Raw genomic sequence first — 18868 nt, forward strand, 5'->3', positions numbered from 1 at the left:
AGTCACTTTAATCACTTACAGTAACCTCATGAAACCAAGCACCGCTATTCTGGGACGATCATTCGCAGATCTACCAGCTCACAACGTGTATCGTTGTGACGTATTGTGAACTTGTAGATCAGCAATTGTGGGTGAACAGATTTGGTGTGGCGGGAAACAAGGAGGGGGCCTAGTATAGACCCCTGGGGGACTGGGTCAATGACTTATACAGGGTTGAATTGGTTGAACCCTACTGTATATACTTAGTTGACTGGAGTACCCCAAGGGTCTATTGGCAGATTAGGCACCCTGCTTTTGAACTAGATCTGCTATTCTCTGCGGGGGCACGTTTATTTGTTAGCTTTTTTTCTGTTGAGGTGAGTTAACAATATGACCTCTATATCAATAGCCTATGCATAATAACACCTACTGGTCACTCATGTTAACTTACCAGCAATTTTCTCCTTTTACTATCAAATATGCAGATATAGCAGCAAGTTCTGGGGTAATTGATGCCATACAATAATGAAACTCTGTTCTAACCTTTCCAACCATGCAGGAACAAATTGGTAATTGCTCATTTTAGAGACATTGAAAATGAAGTGGAATATTGTCTCTGTCAGACAAAGCAGCCTTTGGGGGAAATGTAGGTATTCAGCATGATAATGCATGCAATGTGTACCACTAGATGACTGTGACAAAAGTGTATGAGGCCACAAGCTGTTTTTTGCCATGCCCATGTTGCATGCCTATAGGTGGCAGGTGATCATGTGAGTACTGGTCTTTATTGGGTCACTTATTGGGTTTCCTGTGTATACATTTGAGTGTATAATGTAAAATCTGGCAGTGATATGGAAATTAGTGACTCATATTGCTTAATTTCCATAGCACTGTACAAGTTATTTGATTTTATTGTCCATGATGTGCCAATTGTCCATTGCTTTATTACTATGCAGTTTATATTGCCATATATACTGTATAAAAGAGACAGCCTATTAATAGTGGGGTTGGGATGTGAGGGGCCATCAGTTGTCATACAAGGACTATCATAACTTTAGATTTATAATGTGTGGGCAGGCTATGTAATTAAAACGCAAGGTAAAACATCTTTGTAATCATTTTCCTGTCATGTTCATCACATGCCTTATCGAAGCTTTGTTCTGTTACAGTATCAAATCCTGTGGATTCATTCTGATTTGGTGGCATCATCCTCATCCTTGGATTTTCACGACTGAGCTGTTCCAGTGTCAGTGATCAGTTCAGGAGGGGACACTGTTTGTCGGGCGCGGCAGAAGCTGCCCACTGGCACTTCACACTATGGTTGTTGCTGGGCCACAGAAGGAGCACGTGGCCCTAAGTGACTCTTTGGGAAAAAGAAACAGATGGAACACGGTCACATCCCATCAACAACAACCTCCCCCAGAGAGATCACCAACCACTTATGAACTGTGTCAATACACTGAGACAGACGCCCTACTCCCCAATGGAGACAGCAAGGGGTCAAAGTTCAGTATATCTGGGAAGAATGGAGAAGTCTTCGGTGTCCAGGACCAGGACAGTTCCGGGGACATGCCAACTGAGACTGTCTGCTCTATGGTGTTGCAGATTCTAATACCCTTCCTACTGGCTGGGCTGGGTACAGTCTCTGCAGGGATGCTGCTTGATGTTGTACAGGTGAGAGACATGGGAGAGCAATAACACATCTCTGGGAAACTACACGGTAAAATACTATGTTAAAGTGTGTTAAATTAACTCTTTTGTACACCCTCAGAGTTACGCTAACACTTTCGTCTTTATTTTTATTTAATCTAACAATGTCAACTTTTTTGGGGGTTAGTGAACAGAATTAAATGGATTAAAAAAGAAAGGATCAAGAAATAAGGAGAATGTTGAGGGACACAGAGAAAATTACAAAAAGTGCTCCTTGGGGCACAGGTCTCCGCCAGGTCAGGTAGGTTATTATGGGCCAGCAATGTTCGGAATTCGCCAATCAGGATGGAATATGAAAAATCGAACGGATCCGTCTTGATCACTTGACTATAGAGATGATGTGTACCGATTTGTGTGATGTTTCGAAAAAAAATGTGTTGCAAAAATCAGCCTCCTGGTGGCGCTATAGTAGGACAAAGGGTGGCATTTGTTCTTCAACGTAGTGCGAATGTGCGTGCAAAGTGTCACCGCAATCGGATGCTGCGTTCATGATTTGCGGCATTTTGTTACAAACTGCAAACTTTAGATGTCAATCTTAGCCAATCAGTATGGAATATGAAAAATCAAACAGATCCGTCTTGATCACATGACTATAGAGATCATGTGTTCCGATTTGCGTGAAATTTGGATAAAATCTGAAGGTGTAATTTAAAAAAGTGTTTTACATAAGTCGGCTTCCTGATGGCGCTATAAAAGACAGATGTGAAAAATGCAGGGCAAAGGTTTTTCCTTGGCCTCTAGGGAGTGCGCATACAAAGTTTTACACAGATCGGATATTGGTTTCATGGCGGCATGTAGTTTGTGGATGGCATGATTTTGTTTCACCAAGATCAAACCGGGAAAAAATCTGTAATCCCTGCCCACACTAACATCTATTGTTCTACTTTTCTTTGTTCCTGAGATCAATGTAATTTTTACCTTGACTGTGACCTTGACCGTGACCTTGACCTTTTCGACACAAAAGTTGATCATCTCTTCGGGGCAGTCTTACTGATCATTACAATCAAATTTCATGAAGATCTGCCCATCCATTCTCTATTTAGACATTGACCTTGACCATTGAACTTTACAACCCAAACGTTACTCATCTCTTCCGGGCAGTCTACTAATAATTCCTCCCAGGTTTCATGTTCACAAACACACAGAAAAACAACGAATACAATAATGAGGTAAGGTTATAGCAGTAACAGAAAGAAGGGGAGAGAAAATGAGGATGATGGGAAACACAGAATTTAAAATCTGTTCCAGTGTCAACAGACACATTCGGTTTAAGGCAATATCTCTACTGAAAGCCCTTAGTCTGAAAACATCGTATTCCACCCTGTTGTAGGAAGTTCTCTAATCCAGTGATTCTCAAAGGGGGGTCCAGGAACCTCCAGTGGTCCTTGAGGGGGTTCCAGGGGGTCTCCAGCTAAATAACATAGAGTTCCTTATCGTGTTTGAAATTTAAAAAGTTTGAGAAACACTGCTAATCGATCCAGTCTGTTCTGTAATATGTGTGTATTTGTGGAAGTATTGGGAGGCGTTCCAGGAGGTCACAGAAATCTTCATTCTGGTGCCTGCTGTACTGGGGCTGAAGGGAAACCTGGAGATGACCCTGGCCTCTAGACTCTCAACTGCTGTGAGTAGAGTTGCACCAGTGATGGAAGAAATACTCAAATGTTTTACTTAAGTAAAAGTATCAATACCCTATTGTAGAAATAAAAGTCTGTTACAAGTAAAAGTTCGGTATTCAAAATGCACTAGAGTAAAAGTACAAACGTTTTGGCATCAAAATATACTTAAAGTACCAAAAGTAAAAGTACTCATTATGCAGTATGTCCCATTTCACAAGTTCGTCATGTAGAAAAATCTTTTGAAAATAGCCAAAGCATATATAGGGTCAAAGTGGTTAATGTATGTTTTGTAATAATATTCAAAATAAAAGTAAATATACCGCAAAATTGTAAGTACAGTGCTTGAGTACATGTACTTAGTTACTTTACACCACTGAGTTGCACTGGCACATACGCACACACACACGTCTTGTTCTGATAACATACATAAATGACCTTAATAAGATAAACACAAGATGAAAGACAAAACAGGACTACATGTCGATCTCCTACGGTAGGTTTAAGCAGGGTAAGAGTTCTTGGAATTATGTTTTCTCCCTTACATCATGAGTTCTCTGTCCTGGTGTGAAAATCCACACCAATTTGTCAAGATAACAGCAGCAGTTCCACTTGCAGTATAATGACCTACTTCGCAAATGAATGTAAACAACTCAAACAATTGTATCTAAATCTCCTATTATGTATAATATTACATCTATTCTATACTTTCAAATCCATTGTTTGCAGGGTTACAGTTAAGGTTTATAGTTAACAAGTAAAATAAACAAAATTATGCTTCTCCTGAAGCATTTGTTAAATAATGTATTCCATAATTTACTGCTTTTGTTATTGCAATCTTACAATAAATGCAGGGAATCTCTGTACGTACATCTGTAATCCACGTATCTCGAGAACCGTACCGACCAACTTCAAATTCACCATGCGTGTCGCAGACTACCCGAAGGAATGCAGTGCCCGGCGTTGAGTTGGTCAGATGGGTGGTTGTCCAGAACCAACAAAAAGGCTCTGGCCGTGGCCCAAATGAGCCAATAGATTGCCATGGCAACCCCAGCCTAAGCTTGATTTGGCAAATTCCCTACACCTGTCGAATTCCCCACACCTGCCGAATTCCCCACACCTGCCATTTGATTACTTAGTCAGTCCACAGACAGACAGACATAGAGATCTCCATATATGGACATGAAAGGGACACAGGCAGACGACAGATACAGAGATCTCCATATAATGGCACAAAAGGGACACAGGCAGACAGATGGTACTCTGACGGGTATTGCATAACGGGGTGGGCCATGCATTCCCTATATGCATCTTTCCCAACTTGCATCGTTCCCGAGTAGGCCGGTACCCAACCGGCACCGGTCTAGTGACAATAATGGCTAATGACAAACAACAATCACCAGCTAAATTCACACTCTTGTTTTGATTTTCATAATTCAAATATAAATTAGTAGTTCTTTTTTGTATTGTAGTTTATTGATTGCACACAATCAACTGAACAAACACTGATTAACATCAAAAGAATAACATTTTACTCTGATTCTAAACGACCATGACTTGTTCATCAGCTGGTGTCTTCATGCTTTTTCTTATAATAGCATTAAATGGACTGCTAAGAATGAGCCTCTGTTATCATATGAGTGACGACATGCAATTTATTTACCCATTAAACTTATTTTAAGATGTATAAATGTAAGATGGGAATGATACTTCAAAGATGAAAAATGATCATATCATTATTACGTGATGTTGTCAGGTGAATTCAGGAAGAATGGAGTCTGCAACAGAAAGATGGAGTTTGATTACCGGGAACCTGGCTCTGAAGCAGGTAGGTTGATTTCATATTGTGACACACAAGTAAGTATATGACTCATTTTAAGTGTGTGTGTGTGTGTGTGTGTCCCTATTCTGGGGATAACATTCAGTAAAAAATAACAGATCTACAAGCTCACAGTAACAACACGTCGCATTGCATTTGTGAGAGTTTTCCTGTGCCTCTACACCAGAGAAATATTTTATTAAACTATGTGTTCATGTGAAAAACCCAACAAGTTCACAGATATTGTTAAAGGAGGAAACCAAAGGAAATCAATGTCCAGTCAGTTTAGTTATAATTATAATAGGCAATTGTTTTATTAATAATCAAAGAAGTCCAATATATATTGAACCTATGCTAATACAGAATGAATGTAAGAAATAAAATGGTACAACCTGAAATACAGCAAATACAGCAAATACAGCAGAGCTCTGGATGCAAACTACTATGTCCCTCTTACAAGTAAACCAGCAGAAGGGCACGAAGTCTACATGCTGGATTCTAGATCTACAGAGCTTTATATATGATTTCTAAACAATGGGTAAGATTTCGAAGAATTATAACTAAAGAATTATAACTAAACTGCCTGTTCTCTCATTTCTTTGCTTCCGTTTAGTTTTCTCCTTTTAGTTTTAGTTTTTGATGAATCATGGTGATGTACTGGTTGGTTGGATATTTGATGATTTTAATGGTAGAAAGGGGCAGGTATAAATAAGATTTATCTTCTAACTGCTCCTTTTCATTTATGGAATATGTAAAAAAAGAAAAAAATATTAATGTGATCATGTAAACCATATTTGAAATAAAATGAAATTAAATGAAGAATAGGAGGCGTCTCTCAGGTCGATGTCCGGGCACGTTCTTCATGCATGGAAGGCGTGGGTGATGGCTGATGAGTTGAGTGTTAATTTCTCATCAGTTCTATTTATCCTATTCATTCTATACCTGTGGTGTAACGATGTCTCTGTACTTTCCCTCTAACCCTGTGAACTTCTATTTTTCCTTTAACCCTGTGAACTCGTGTACGTGTTATCCACCCATGCATTTTAAGTCAGGTTTATGTTTTTTAAACAAAACTATACTTTTATACACTTTTTCTCAACACATTATATACAAGCTCACAAATTCTCACAATGCATTGTGAGTTTGTAGATCGGCTATTTTCGGGAATGACATTTTTGGGTGTAAAGGGAAAATAGGAGGGCCTAGTATAGAACCCTGGTGGACGTCACAAAGTATACAGGGTTTTAAGTGGTTAAATGAGCATTTAGTAATTTAGTATTTTACTGTGTACATACAGCTCTCCCTGGCCTGAACATGTTTCAATAGTTAATCTCTTACTCTCCCAGGTGCAGGCCACAGTGCTGGGACTATTGGCTGCTGTGATGGCAATAGTCTTAGGCTTGGCAATGAGGGGAGAGATGCCTCTTAATCATGCAGCTCTCCTGTGTTCTGCCAGCATTTCTACGGCCTTCATGGCTTCATTGATACAAGGCAAGTCCGAACACAAACTGTTACCACCCTAATCCCTAACAAACTCCTTGTTCATAAATGTGCACGTTCAAACACGTTAATCGCAGGCATCTTCTTTCTACTAATACATTAATTTAATCTTGTTGCTTTCTTGGTGACAGACTCAGGCCGAGATTGGAATGCTGAGAATCTTTTGACGACTTCGATATTTTTCTTTGACTGTCTAAGACCACTCACTTATTGGACTGTTAAGCATTTACAGAACGTGACAGCAGAACTCCTTTGACATTATCAATTTTCTTTAACGCCACTCTCATAAACGCCCACAAAATTGTTCACATTCCCAGTCCCACTAGTTTGTGAAGTTGTTAACTCATTGCAGACGTATGTTATATGTTAAGGCAGATAATAATGATTCACTCAGTCACATTAAATACTAAACATAATGTTAATCTAAACATGCTGGGTTTATGAACTGTATCTTGAACTGCTCCATGCCAGCACTTGTGATCTTGGAACTTCAAATCAATTATGCATGTTGGCTGTCATTTTTACAGGGAGAGAAGAACCTCTTGCTTTTCTATTATGACACATGCAACACCAACTCTAAGCAGGTTATAATCTATATACTGTAGGCATGCTTACACTAATAATAATAATAACAATAATAATAATAATAGACACTGTAACAAGTTAAGTTGAGAAAACGAGAAGCGTAGGAATCAGCTGTTGCCGGGTCCATGAACAAATGGCAGCAGCAGGGAGTCTAGATGTCTGGACCCGTAGAACAGTGAGTCTGATAGAAGATTCTCATGAATAGTTACGCATACAAATGAATGCAAAGTTATGATATTGACATGTAAATATATCCACCTGCACCAACCATATTGTCAATCCCAGGACTGATTCCATTTCAATTTCTAGGTTTTAATGTTCACTCTGCTTTTACACTCTCTAGGTGTCATTATGGTTGGGGTGATCATTGGTTCCAAGAGGATAGGGATGAACCCTGACAACGTTGCCACACCCATGGCTGCCAGCTTCGGAGACCTCATCACACTGGCCTTCCTGGCCTGCCTTAGCCAGTGGTTCTATGCATGTCTAGGTAAAGATGGATAATAGACCAGTGTTTCCCAAACATAGAGTTGAGACTCATTTTGGTTTGTTGACCCGTTTTTATGGTTCACTCATGACTCATATTCTTTTAACCTTTCCTGCAAAACACAAAAATATATATATTTTTTTTTTCATAGAATTGTTTTCAAAATGTTTCAAGAATAAGAATTGTTAGCCTTACAAAGTAGAAAAGGGAGCTCAGTGGATCGCAAATCACTAGGAGTCAGGACTAGGCACATGCACCAGAGACACACACAGAGAGATGTGCAGTATATGTGCATAGGTGCTGCGGTCTGTCTGTCTGTCTGTCTGTGTGTCCCTGTGTGTCTCTCTGTCTGTGTGTGTGGTATACGCGTGCAAGCACGAATCATAGATGTGCTGCGCTGTCTGGAAGAGACAGACGTACTGGTTTATATAAACTTGACCAATGAGACCAACACTACTTCACCACAACAATGTTGGTGTAACTTTAGAGATTCACTGGAAAATATATTACATCAACTTTGAGGCAGTAGTTGCACGGCTGAAGCTGAATGGAGGAATTGGCATAGCTTGCACCCTATTGGCTGGTCCCACTCCACACTGTCGCAGCCACTTATAGCCTGGAGGGACGGTGGGTCTGAGGTTATAAATTCATAATAACATAGTTGTCATCGATGAATTAGAAAAAAATCCTACTGGCAGGATGCACACGACATTTGATCAGTCTAGTAGTTTGCGAGATTAGCCACAGAACACTTCCAAACAAACAACCAGAAGTGAAAACATGCTCTCCGGAGCTGCCTTACTAGTCCTGGCGGAGTTGATCAGAAGAGAGATGGGCGTCATCAGCGGTAGGGTTGGCGAAAGGGTCTACTCTGTGTGGAGTTTGCATGTTCTCCCTGTGTCTCCTAGAGTAGTTAATACCCTCACAAAAACATGTAGTAATCCTGGTCGCTATACCGCCTCCCCCATGACAGCCGGGGCACCTGATGGAGGGGAAGGGAACTGGTTGGAATAACGTGTTCCTTCCACGCGCCATGTCCTACCGGGGAAACTCCCCCCTGGCAGGTGACAAGAAGGTCAGTTGGCACGCATTGAAGGAAGCATGAGCTCGGCCCTGGCCTCCCCAGGCTTTGGGGGACTGGTGTAGCGCCCAGGATCACTTAGGAAATTGGCACCAGGTGAAAAAAAATGTGTTACAAAAATCACAGGATAAAAAAAGATATTTTTTCAAGAGTGAAGACCAGTTTGTAGTCATGGTGTAATTCCTGTTTTTGACCAACAGATGTGGCCCATGTGCAGTGCCACTGTCCTACAGTGTAACAGTGTTGCCCTCTATGGTTGCCTTACTATACCTTATGCAGTCCTAAACTCATGTATTTTTCACTGTTATTTCCTACACAGAACTATATTCCAGTGTTTTATACCTGGTGTGTGCGTTCCTATTATGCCTGACCCCTCTTTGGGTAGTCATCTCCTTCAGACACCCAGCTAGTCGCATTCTACTGTACACAGGCTGGGAACCAATCATCACAGCAATGGTCATCAGCAGGTAGGCCTATGCCAGACGACTTCGCATATGACTGTTTCTGTATACCATGTTCATACATAAAAATCACACCTGTGTGAAGGTAGCGGCGCCTTTGATATATTTTGTCATAGATATGTGTTTCTACTAGAGAAACAATATTAAATCTCTGTAAATTTATTTCAAGGCTTCCAGTGGCACTAAATAGTGCCATTGGAAGCGAATCACCAAATGCATTCCAAGGTAAGTGGCAAAAACTGATCTGTCATAGCTGATAGAGTGGGTACCTTAAAAATAAACTTTGTGTGTGCGTGTGTATAAATGTGGTACCAGAAAGATATGTATGTGTTATGAAATAATCTATACAATTTATAAGCCGTACCCAGAGTGTTTATGTTCCGGACTTTTACAGTTTATATAAACCATCTAATTTTGTATTCATGATATAATATTGATGTCATGAATAGTTCCCTTGCCTGACCAATCAGAACGTTGACGGGCCTGACCAATCAGAACGTTGACGGAAAAGCCAGGTATAGAGCAGGACCATCGCCGTTAAAAATACATACAAAAAAAGAAGGGGGAAAAGCATGAGAAAATAAAAATATATACAAAAAAAAACATGAGAAAATAAAAATATATACAAAAAAAAACATGAGGAAATAAAAAATAAACCTTGACATCATAGTGATGTCATGAATAGTCCCCTTGCCTGACAAATCAGAACCTTGACGGGCCTGACCAATCAGAACCTTGACGGGCCTGACCAATCAGAACGTTGACGGACCTGACCAATCAGAACCTTGGCGAGCCTGACCAATCAGAACGTTGACGCAAAAGCCAGGTATAGAGGGCTAATATCCGCTCTATACCTAAAAGTATAGAGCGGCTAGCGCCGCTAAAAAATCACATCCGGTGTGAAGTGAGCGGTGATATTTATGAGTTATTAATTTCATCATGCATCTCGGTAGCCAATCACAGCACGTCCTGCGAAGTGACGTGCTTACATTTTTTACACACACACACATTTCATCATGCGTCTCGCTAGCCAATCACAGCGCGTCTGCGAAGTTTGAAGTTAGTTATCATGTGTCTCTGCAAAGCTTAGCCTATGGGCGTGTTTTCCACAGCATGGCGTCACAGCGAAAGACACATTTTCACGACGGAAAGAAAAACTTTCGCCACGGATGGGTCCTAAACCCTCTTATAGGAGTGGTTGCACCGCTCAAAAAGAAACTGCGACTTGGTCCAGTATGTTGGTAAATCATTATGTCATATTATTACTGAAAATGAGTAACAAACAAGTAACAAAACACTTTTATAAATTGGGAAATATTATAGTTACAATGTAATTACATTCAGAAAATGAGTTATTTATATTTGTTTAATGAATTCATGCACACCAATGACTTACAAAATAACTTATTTTGTTTAGATTTTTCAAGATATATACCCGCTCTAATAGAGAGCTGAGAGTTGGTCTGTTTCACCATGACTTTGAAACGTAGGCTGCTGCAATAGCACTTTCATACCAATAAACATGCAAAACATATTGTGGCATTCTCTAATGCTCCTCAAATTAATTATGCATAGTCCTGTTGTGAAAGTGTTTTGTGAAAGTACTGCAATAGTAATACCTTTGAGCAAGGTATTTCAATTTTTTCATTTTTTTCATTGAGTACTTTATTGACAGTTTGCTAATAGTACAGTGGTACGATTTTACAATGAATGTCCTAGAGCTTTTTATGACACACGTAACTCACTCATGACTTGTTCCAGCATCTTGTTTCAATATTTCAGCACCATATCAAAGTAATTAATGCCATTGCACCAACATTATGCAAGAAGACATGTATTGATGATCTCACAAAAGATAAGTGCTACAAGCACTATCAGAACGCTGATCGTTTTTTTTTTGTCTATTTTAATTATGGAGGAAACATCTCTATCCCTCGCTCCCTCTTTCTGTCTCTCTCGTTGACTGTGCCTTCACTCCCTTGATTGGCAATCCATGACATGCATGGATGTTTACTGTGTGTACACACACGCACGCGCACACACACACACACACACACACACACACACACACACACACACACACACACACACACACACACACACACACACACACACACACACACACACACACATACACACACCTCTTCACACCTACCAAAGCTAACAAAAGCTGCCGAGTGTTAACAGCGTATAGCATATCAATGGTCCATTGTGTGCCCTGCTGCTAAGTAGCATAGGTGTAGACACTGTGCGTGGATCGCTTTAACTTCGGTGGGTGAGCTACTGTAATGTAAATGCAAAAGTCGTTGCATCAAGTGTTTTAACAGTGCTGAGTATACACTTATATAGGCCTTTGGTTAGTCCCCTTTCTCTTTGAACCTCCGAATAACGTCATGTCTCAAGAAATAGCAGCTGTGAATTCACAGCAGCAGCGGTGATTTCTATGTCCGAGGTGCAAACGGCCTTTTCCTGGGAAGTTGAAGGCAAGGGGCGCCCACACCAAGCGAGCGCAGTCAGAGCACAGTCAGAGCGCAGTCAGTCAAGGCTGTGTTGTTGACGGACAACGGATGCAACAAAGAAACAACAAAAATGAAACCTGGCGAAACAGTTGTGTGCACTAGCGCAAGATGAGGATAAAGGAAACATTCAGTCTAAATGTCCAGTTTGCTAATTCACAACTACTACGACTACTTTTGTATTTGAAACTTTAAATTTCTCTAAATATCATAAACTTTCACATATCATTTATGAAAAGGCTACTATGGGCTACAGATACAGATACAGTTACAAGGACAGGGGCAAAAGCATTCTCAGCCTGATAATACAACTTGACTTTGCACAGAAAGTAATATTGTAATTATCTGATTACTTTCAATTGAATGTATTAATTAATACATTACTTTTTGAAAGCAACTTCAAATTTGTTTTCTGTCTCTTGTGCGTATGTCCCTTTAGCCTAGATATATCACCAAATATTGACAAGACTGTGTGTCAATATTTGGTGATGTACAGACCTCTAATGAGAGTGTGTGTGTATGGGCGTGCATGGATGTGTGTGTGTGTGTGTGTGTGTGTGTGTGTGTGTGTGTGTGTGTGTGTGTGTGTGTGTGTGTGTGTGTGTGTGTGTGTGTGTGTGTGTGTGTGTGTGTGTGTGTGTGTGTGTGTGTGTGTGTGTGTGTGTGTGTGTGTGTGTGTGTGCGCGCGCGCGCGTGTTTGTTTGTGTGCTTGTGTGTTACAGCAGTATATGTCGGTGTATGGTGCCAGGATTCTGTTATTCTATTTGAGGGTCAGCCTTGGGGTCAGTTACCATCTGTTGGCCGCCTTTGATCAATCAGTTTGTAAGTGACATCGATCGTATGTGTGGGTCTTTTGAGGTCCCAGGAAATGTGAAAGTCTAGACTAACTACACCAAAGCTCTTCACAGAAAATAGCCAATCTACAAGCTCACAACGTGTCGCCTTGTGAAACATTTATCTGCTGTTATTGCTGAATGTTCACCTGTTATGACCAGTGTTGTAATGGTGATTTTATTTCTTCAGGGGAACGGTAGGGGACGTCACATGCACGCTTGCGCACACTCACCGCCACCGGTTAACCTGTTAAGTAGCCATTTGGGTACTTGGCTCGTCTATCTAGGGGGGTGAGATTTTCCAGTGGAATGCCGCTGTGTCCCGTGTAGCGACCAAAACACCACTGGTTATGACATGCCCAGAATAGGGATGCTATGATTCAAGTGGTTAACTACAACCATTCTGCCCCTTTGGAGAATGAGACATGGTGAGAAATGGTGCTGTGTCACAGTCCGCCCCCCCCCCCCCCCCCCCATGTTTGCATAGCCCCTGTCACAGCCAATCCCTACTGTTTGGTCTGGGGCAGATTTGGTTTGTTTGCCTTGGCAGTGTAAACGTATGTCTTCTCATGCCAATTAAGCCCCTTTGAATTGAATAAAATTGAATTGGGTGTATTGTAGAGCAGTGGTTTCTCTACAGCCTCATTAGCAAACTTAAAGCCCTCTCAGAGGAAAACAGGGAACAAATTTAAGATAACACTGACAATTGGTACGATAATGACTGTAAAAACCTAAGGGCTAGAGTAGACCTACTGCACATATAAACAGAGCTGCTACTTTTAAACGCATTTTTAAACGAGGCTTTTTTGTTTACCGTTTAAATAGTTTTGAGAAAAAATGCTGCTATTTGTCCCAAAAAGCTTTATGCCCTGTATATATAACATATAACGACGCAATGTGGCATAGCTCTGTTTACACAATGCTGTACTCCCTCCAGCTGTATATACTTCCCCCATTTTCAACAGTTTTTATTATATTTTGACACTTGCTTTGGCAATGTAAACGTATGTTTTCTCATGCCAATAAAGCTCGTTTGAATTGAAATGAATTGATTTCCAAACAGTGTGTGCCATGACTCATGAGACAAGTCCGGGTGTGCAGATGTGTACATAACCACTATGTACACAGCTATACAAAAATCCAGCCTAGCTATAGTTCAGGTAGGCACGGAAGGCAGGGGGTGTACACTGTTAGCCTCGCTTAATTCACACATACGCCTCTCCACGTTCAACCTCACTCTCCTTTCTTCATTCTCATTCGCTACAAGCTAACTCACACACGCCCTCATTCCCACAATGCAACTCAGGTGGTCTTTTTAAGCAGACTAGCATGTCTGTTCATTCTGCATGCTCAGCATTGTCAGCTACGTTCTGCAGCCTGTCAGTGTTCAAACTCCCTCCACCTCCCTGGCCTCCTTCCTGTGGCATTTAGTTTTCCATGTTAGTGAATGATTCTGTGGATTGTACTGTGATATGTGGTACCTTAACTATGCATTGAAGATTCAATGTTATGTTCATGTAATAACTGTATTTTAGGCTCTGCTTTGGGGGCTTGTGAGCTCAGATTCTGTGTCATGTTTGCGCAGATAATCTGTAGTAACAGGAGCAGAGTCACCGCTAATCTGAATGCAATAGCATTGCAATAAAGGTAAATGGTTACTGAGCAGAAGTGTCTAACTGAAATGTATGATTTTATTATATTTACTATTTCAGTACATTTCCAAATTCAGAGGCAAATTCTATACCTTAAAAGAAATAAAGACCTTATAGGCAAACCTTTATTTATTTTTTTATTGTTTCACAAATCTTCCAAAATAGCAAAACATAGCAGATCTACAATCTCACAACACATTGCAATGTAACACAATACCAACTTTGATGAGGCAGTATTGCTTTGTTTTAAAAAATATACGGTTTTCTTCATTTTGTGAAAAAAAAAAGTTTTTTCATTTCCTGAAAAATTAACATTTTGGAGTTAGCTGGTTTCTGCCCAAGAGCAGAGAATTATACACATAGAGCCCTGTGTTGTGGTTTTGGTATCCATTGAAGAAAAAAAGACCTCTGTCCTCAGTAGGGCTCATTCAGACTGACACCACCTGCAAGAGTATTCAAGAGCGTTAATATCAATTATGGAAACACACTTCTCTTGTTTGCGATACTTCATTACAAATTGATACTTCATAACAAATAGTAAAATGTGCCACTACAGTATATGGGGTATTTTCGGGTGTGCCTTCAGATTTGGATTTGCCCATTGCAGTGCCTTGGGCACAAAATGTTGGAAAACCACTGGTGTAGACAACCACGTATCGCCTCCGATACACATGAAGTCACCAACCGCCTCTTTTCACCTGACAGTGAATAGTTTCACTGCGGGAGCGTAACACGTGTGGAGAGACACGCTATCCCTCCCAGTTTCACTCCCTGCTGAATAGGCATCCAAAACAACCTGTAGGACAGGGATGGGCAACATTTTCAGGGGCATTGGCCGTTTTCCAAGGCTGGCACGATCACCCTGTGCCAGACAATGAAAACCACTATTGCTTGTATATCTAATTATAGGCTGCTAATTAGAATAATACAAGCTAAGAATAAGTCAATCATTTCATAATAAAACTTAACAAAGAACGAGTCAATCATTTTTTATGAACAATAAAGAGTGATTTTCTGGGGAGAAATGTTTTATGCACAGGAAATGTAATGGTTGCTTTTGATCAACTTAATTGATCACCTCAATAGCCCAATCTGATGGATGGTAGATCAAGGGGCCTGCCCCTTGATACTACAATGTAGAAGTACTCCGTTACAAGATTGACTTGAGTAAAAGTACAAAAGTATTGGTATCAAAATGTACTTAAAGTACCAAAAGTAAAAGTACTAAAATGTTTGAAAATAGATCTACAAGCTCGTTTTGGGCTTGTAAATCTGCTATTTTAATAGTAGCCTAGATAGTAGCCTATAATAGCCTATAATAGCCTAGGTGACTAAAGTTTTCAAATAATTGTTGTGGAGTAAAAGTACAATATTTGCCTCTGAGATGTAGTGGAGTAGAAGTAAAAGTATTGAAAATGGGAAATACTCCAGTAAAGTAAATATTCCTCAAAAGTGTACTTAAGTACAGTACTTCTACTTGAGTAAATGTCAAGACTCTTCCCTGCCAGCTTCCCACTCTCAGACACAGCCAATGTGTGTTTCCTGAGGTAACAGGAAGCGGGAAAAAGCTCACATGGTCGTAACTCTTAAACAAGTTTACTTTGAGCTTTTGCCTGGTTCTTTCTGGGATTTCAGAGTGGTTTAGCAGATAAGAGTAATAACCTACAAAAACAAAGATGCTGTGTAGACAGCCTGGGGTCCGTGGGGGGTTAGGTTAATACAAATGGGGCAAAATGATTAATGGGCAGTGGAGTTCAAATCTGATCATCAAAGGTCACAGTGGTCTAGTCTTGGAGAGGTTGGAATGTTATCTTAAACCAAACAACACTAATGGATAGGTACCTTTTATGTCAGGTTTATTGCCTGCTGTCCATATAGTAGTCCATTTGAATAGAATTGAGTTAACAAAGAGAGGACACATACAGTTGAGTGAGAAAAAGAGAGAACGCATACAATAGAGTGAGAAGAACAGAGGACACATGAGGGTCTGTACTGTATATCCATTGAAATAGATATACATAAACATATCAGTAAATATTGTTATGGTGTATGCGCTTGCGAGTGTGCTTGAAGGCTTGTATACTACACAGGCAAAAAAACAAATGCTCAAAATGTTACCTGAATAAAAATACAAAAGTATTGGCATCAAAATATAGTAACAGTACCAGAGTGAAAGTGCTCAATGTTTTTTCAAATGTGTCAGACCTTTTCGAAAATATGAGATCTACAATCTCACAACATAGATCGTCTAAATCTGCAAAGTAACTAGTAACTCAAGTTTTTAAATAATAGTAATTGAGTAAAAAGTACAACATTGCCTCTGAGATTTAGTGGAGTATAAAGTATTGAAAAATGGAAATACTCAAGTAAAGTAAAAGTACCTAAAATGTTACTTTAGTACAGTACTTGAGTAAATGTACTTAGTTACTTTCCACCACTGGTTGTACTCGTCGTTGATACAGAGAAAAACAAGTGTTTGTTCAGTGTTACCAGTTCACAGAAAGGTCATGCACATCCATTTTGGCACTGATGCAGGACAAAATAAACAACAACATTAAAAGGAAAAAGGCTGCACTAGTTCAGATAGATAGATCCTTTTTTCATCCTGCAGGGTTAAAAAGGTCCTTCTGCACTCCCACTTCAAGGAGAGGTGCGTAGGAGCAGGCAGCCAAAGTGCATGAAAATGGGGGACTAAAACCGTAATGGGATTAAAAACGTTTCGGTCGCACTGACCTTCATTACAGATACCTGAGATCCTATTATTTCCTATTTTGGCTGTATGTAGAGACAGAGTGTGGGGGGAGTCCTTTTTTCATTCAACCTGCAGGGGGAATTTAATTTGCTTTCATACCTGGATAGCAAGATAACTCATATACCTGTACATATACTCAGTTAATGCAGTTAATGCACTGATTTGAAGGTGCAAATCTTGCTCTCTGTTATCCTGCTGCACAACATTTGCAAAACAATTATTTGATGATATTAAATAAATTGCTACTGTATTAATTGAATATGGTTTTAGCCACTTTGACCCTGGCATCAGCGGAGGAGAGGAGATGATGCCCTTTTGAACTTTCTGAAATGGCCCTTATCTCCTTTTGGCTTTGAGCTCACATTCCCTTATCTGTTAGGTCCCATAAAGGTTCAGATTTATGGAGGACCATTCTACTCTCCTCTTCTCTACTGACCCCCCACACTTCTCCCTCCTCTCACACTGAAATGGGACTGGATCATTAATCTTGTTATATAAACAATGTCTTGCTAGGATTAAGCACAGCCGTTTGCCAGTTGGGTATAGGCAAGAATACTTGGTCCTATGGTTATGGAACGAAATCAACCAAGGGGATGTTTTGCTTAAGACAAATAAACAATAGTTTACCCTTTTTATAGAGATGAAGAGGAAGTGATTCGGACAAAACAACCAATCAGGGAAATCTTTATGTACATGAGATGTAAGCCAAAATGAGGGTGACATGAGAACTGCTGAGGCAAAGTCTGTGATGATCAGCCTCTTACTGGCAGACTGCCAGTACACTGTCAATCATTTATCCATTAATAACAGTCAGTCACTCCCCGTCTCTCTCTCCCCGTTTCCTGTCAGTCTTCACTGTCCTATCCAATAAAGGCAAAGCCCCAAATATATCTTACATAATAATGATAATAAAAATAATATTCTAAATCTACAAAATAACATGTAAATAAAGTTTTCAAATAGTTGTTGTAATAATAAATAATAATTATGGATTTTATTTATAATGCACTTTACATTTGTAAAAATTTCAAAGTGCTACAATAGGCAGTTGCATAAAAAGAAACATCACACCATTAAAAACATCTGAGAAACTGAAACAAAACAATTAAAACATGGGGGCATAAAGCCTAGGTAAAAGGTAAAACCAGAGTTCCACAGTTCGGGAGCGGCCGAGCAGAAGCCCGGTCACCCATGGTAACTAGGTTGGTCTTGTGGGTTTTGAGGAGGTTAGTGTTTGAAGAGCGGAGGTTGCAGGATCCCAGCGTTATGTTGCGGAACAAAACGTTAATGATTTACCTCTGGGCAGATGTAGATGTATGAAGTATCGAAAGTACCTAAACATTTTACTCAAGTACAGTACTTGAATAAATTGTCACTTTCCCCCACTGCTGCTATGCTCCCTTAATTTCTGCGTGCCTTAATAAAAAGAATCACCACATAAAGGTGCTGCAGTGTGTGTGTTGATTGATTGATCGAATACTGTATTAGACAGAAATGTAAACAGCACAAGATACAGTCAGCCATTTGAGCTAATAGGATAACACAAACAAGTCCTGGGGACTTGTTTCCATCTTGTTTCCATTGTGGTCCTATGTGGTCCTATGTGTGTGACTGTGAACCTCATTTATGCCCTTTTTCTTTTTTTTCTGTCCCACCCATTCTCAAACAATGGGTGGGACAAATCTCTGGGTCACAGACCCATCTTTATGGGTTGTGAGTAAATATCCCTTTTTTAATATTTCCTACACAATGTTTTTAATCATTTCTAAAGATTTCATTCAGATAATTTTCAGAACAGAAAAAAAGTTTAAAAAAGAAGAAGAAAAAAGGATCATACATTTTAAAATTTTTTAAGCAATTGTATTTTTTTTAGAAAGGGC

The 18868-nt window shown here is 39.9% G+C and overlaps 1 protein-coding gene across 1 annotated transcript in view; it reads left to right on the forward strand.

Annotated features, from left to right (window-relative positions):
• Positions 1-1548: 1548 nt before the first annotated feature.
• Positions 1549-18868, forward strand: part of slc41a2a (solute carrier family 41 member 2a) — a gene marked incomplete at its 5' end in the record, with an annotated part of 42402 nt that continues 25082 nt past the window's right edge. Inside the window, 6 exons of the mRNA XM_084059084.1 lie at positions 1549-1653; positions 3203-3310; positions 5059-5130; positions 6468-6612; positions 7550-7696; positions 9094-9241. Coding sequence (XP_083915210.1) covers positions 1549-1653; positions 3203-3310; positions 5059-5130; positions 6468-6612; positions 7550-7696; positions 9094-9241 — 725 coding nt within the window. The remainder of the gene's footprint in view (positions 1654-3202; positions 3311-5058; positions 5131-6467; positions 6613-7549; positions 7697-9093; positions 9242-18868) is intronic.

The sequence above is a fragment of the Gymnoscopelus microlampas genome (assembly GCF_963454915.1).
Source record: "Gymnoscopelus microlampas genome assembly, chromosome: 6".
Classification (NCBI taxonomy): domain Eukaryota; kingdom Metazoa; phylum Chordata; class Actinopteri; order Myctophiformes; family Myctophidae; genus Gymnoscopelus; species Gymnoscopelus microlampas.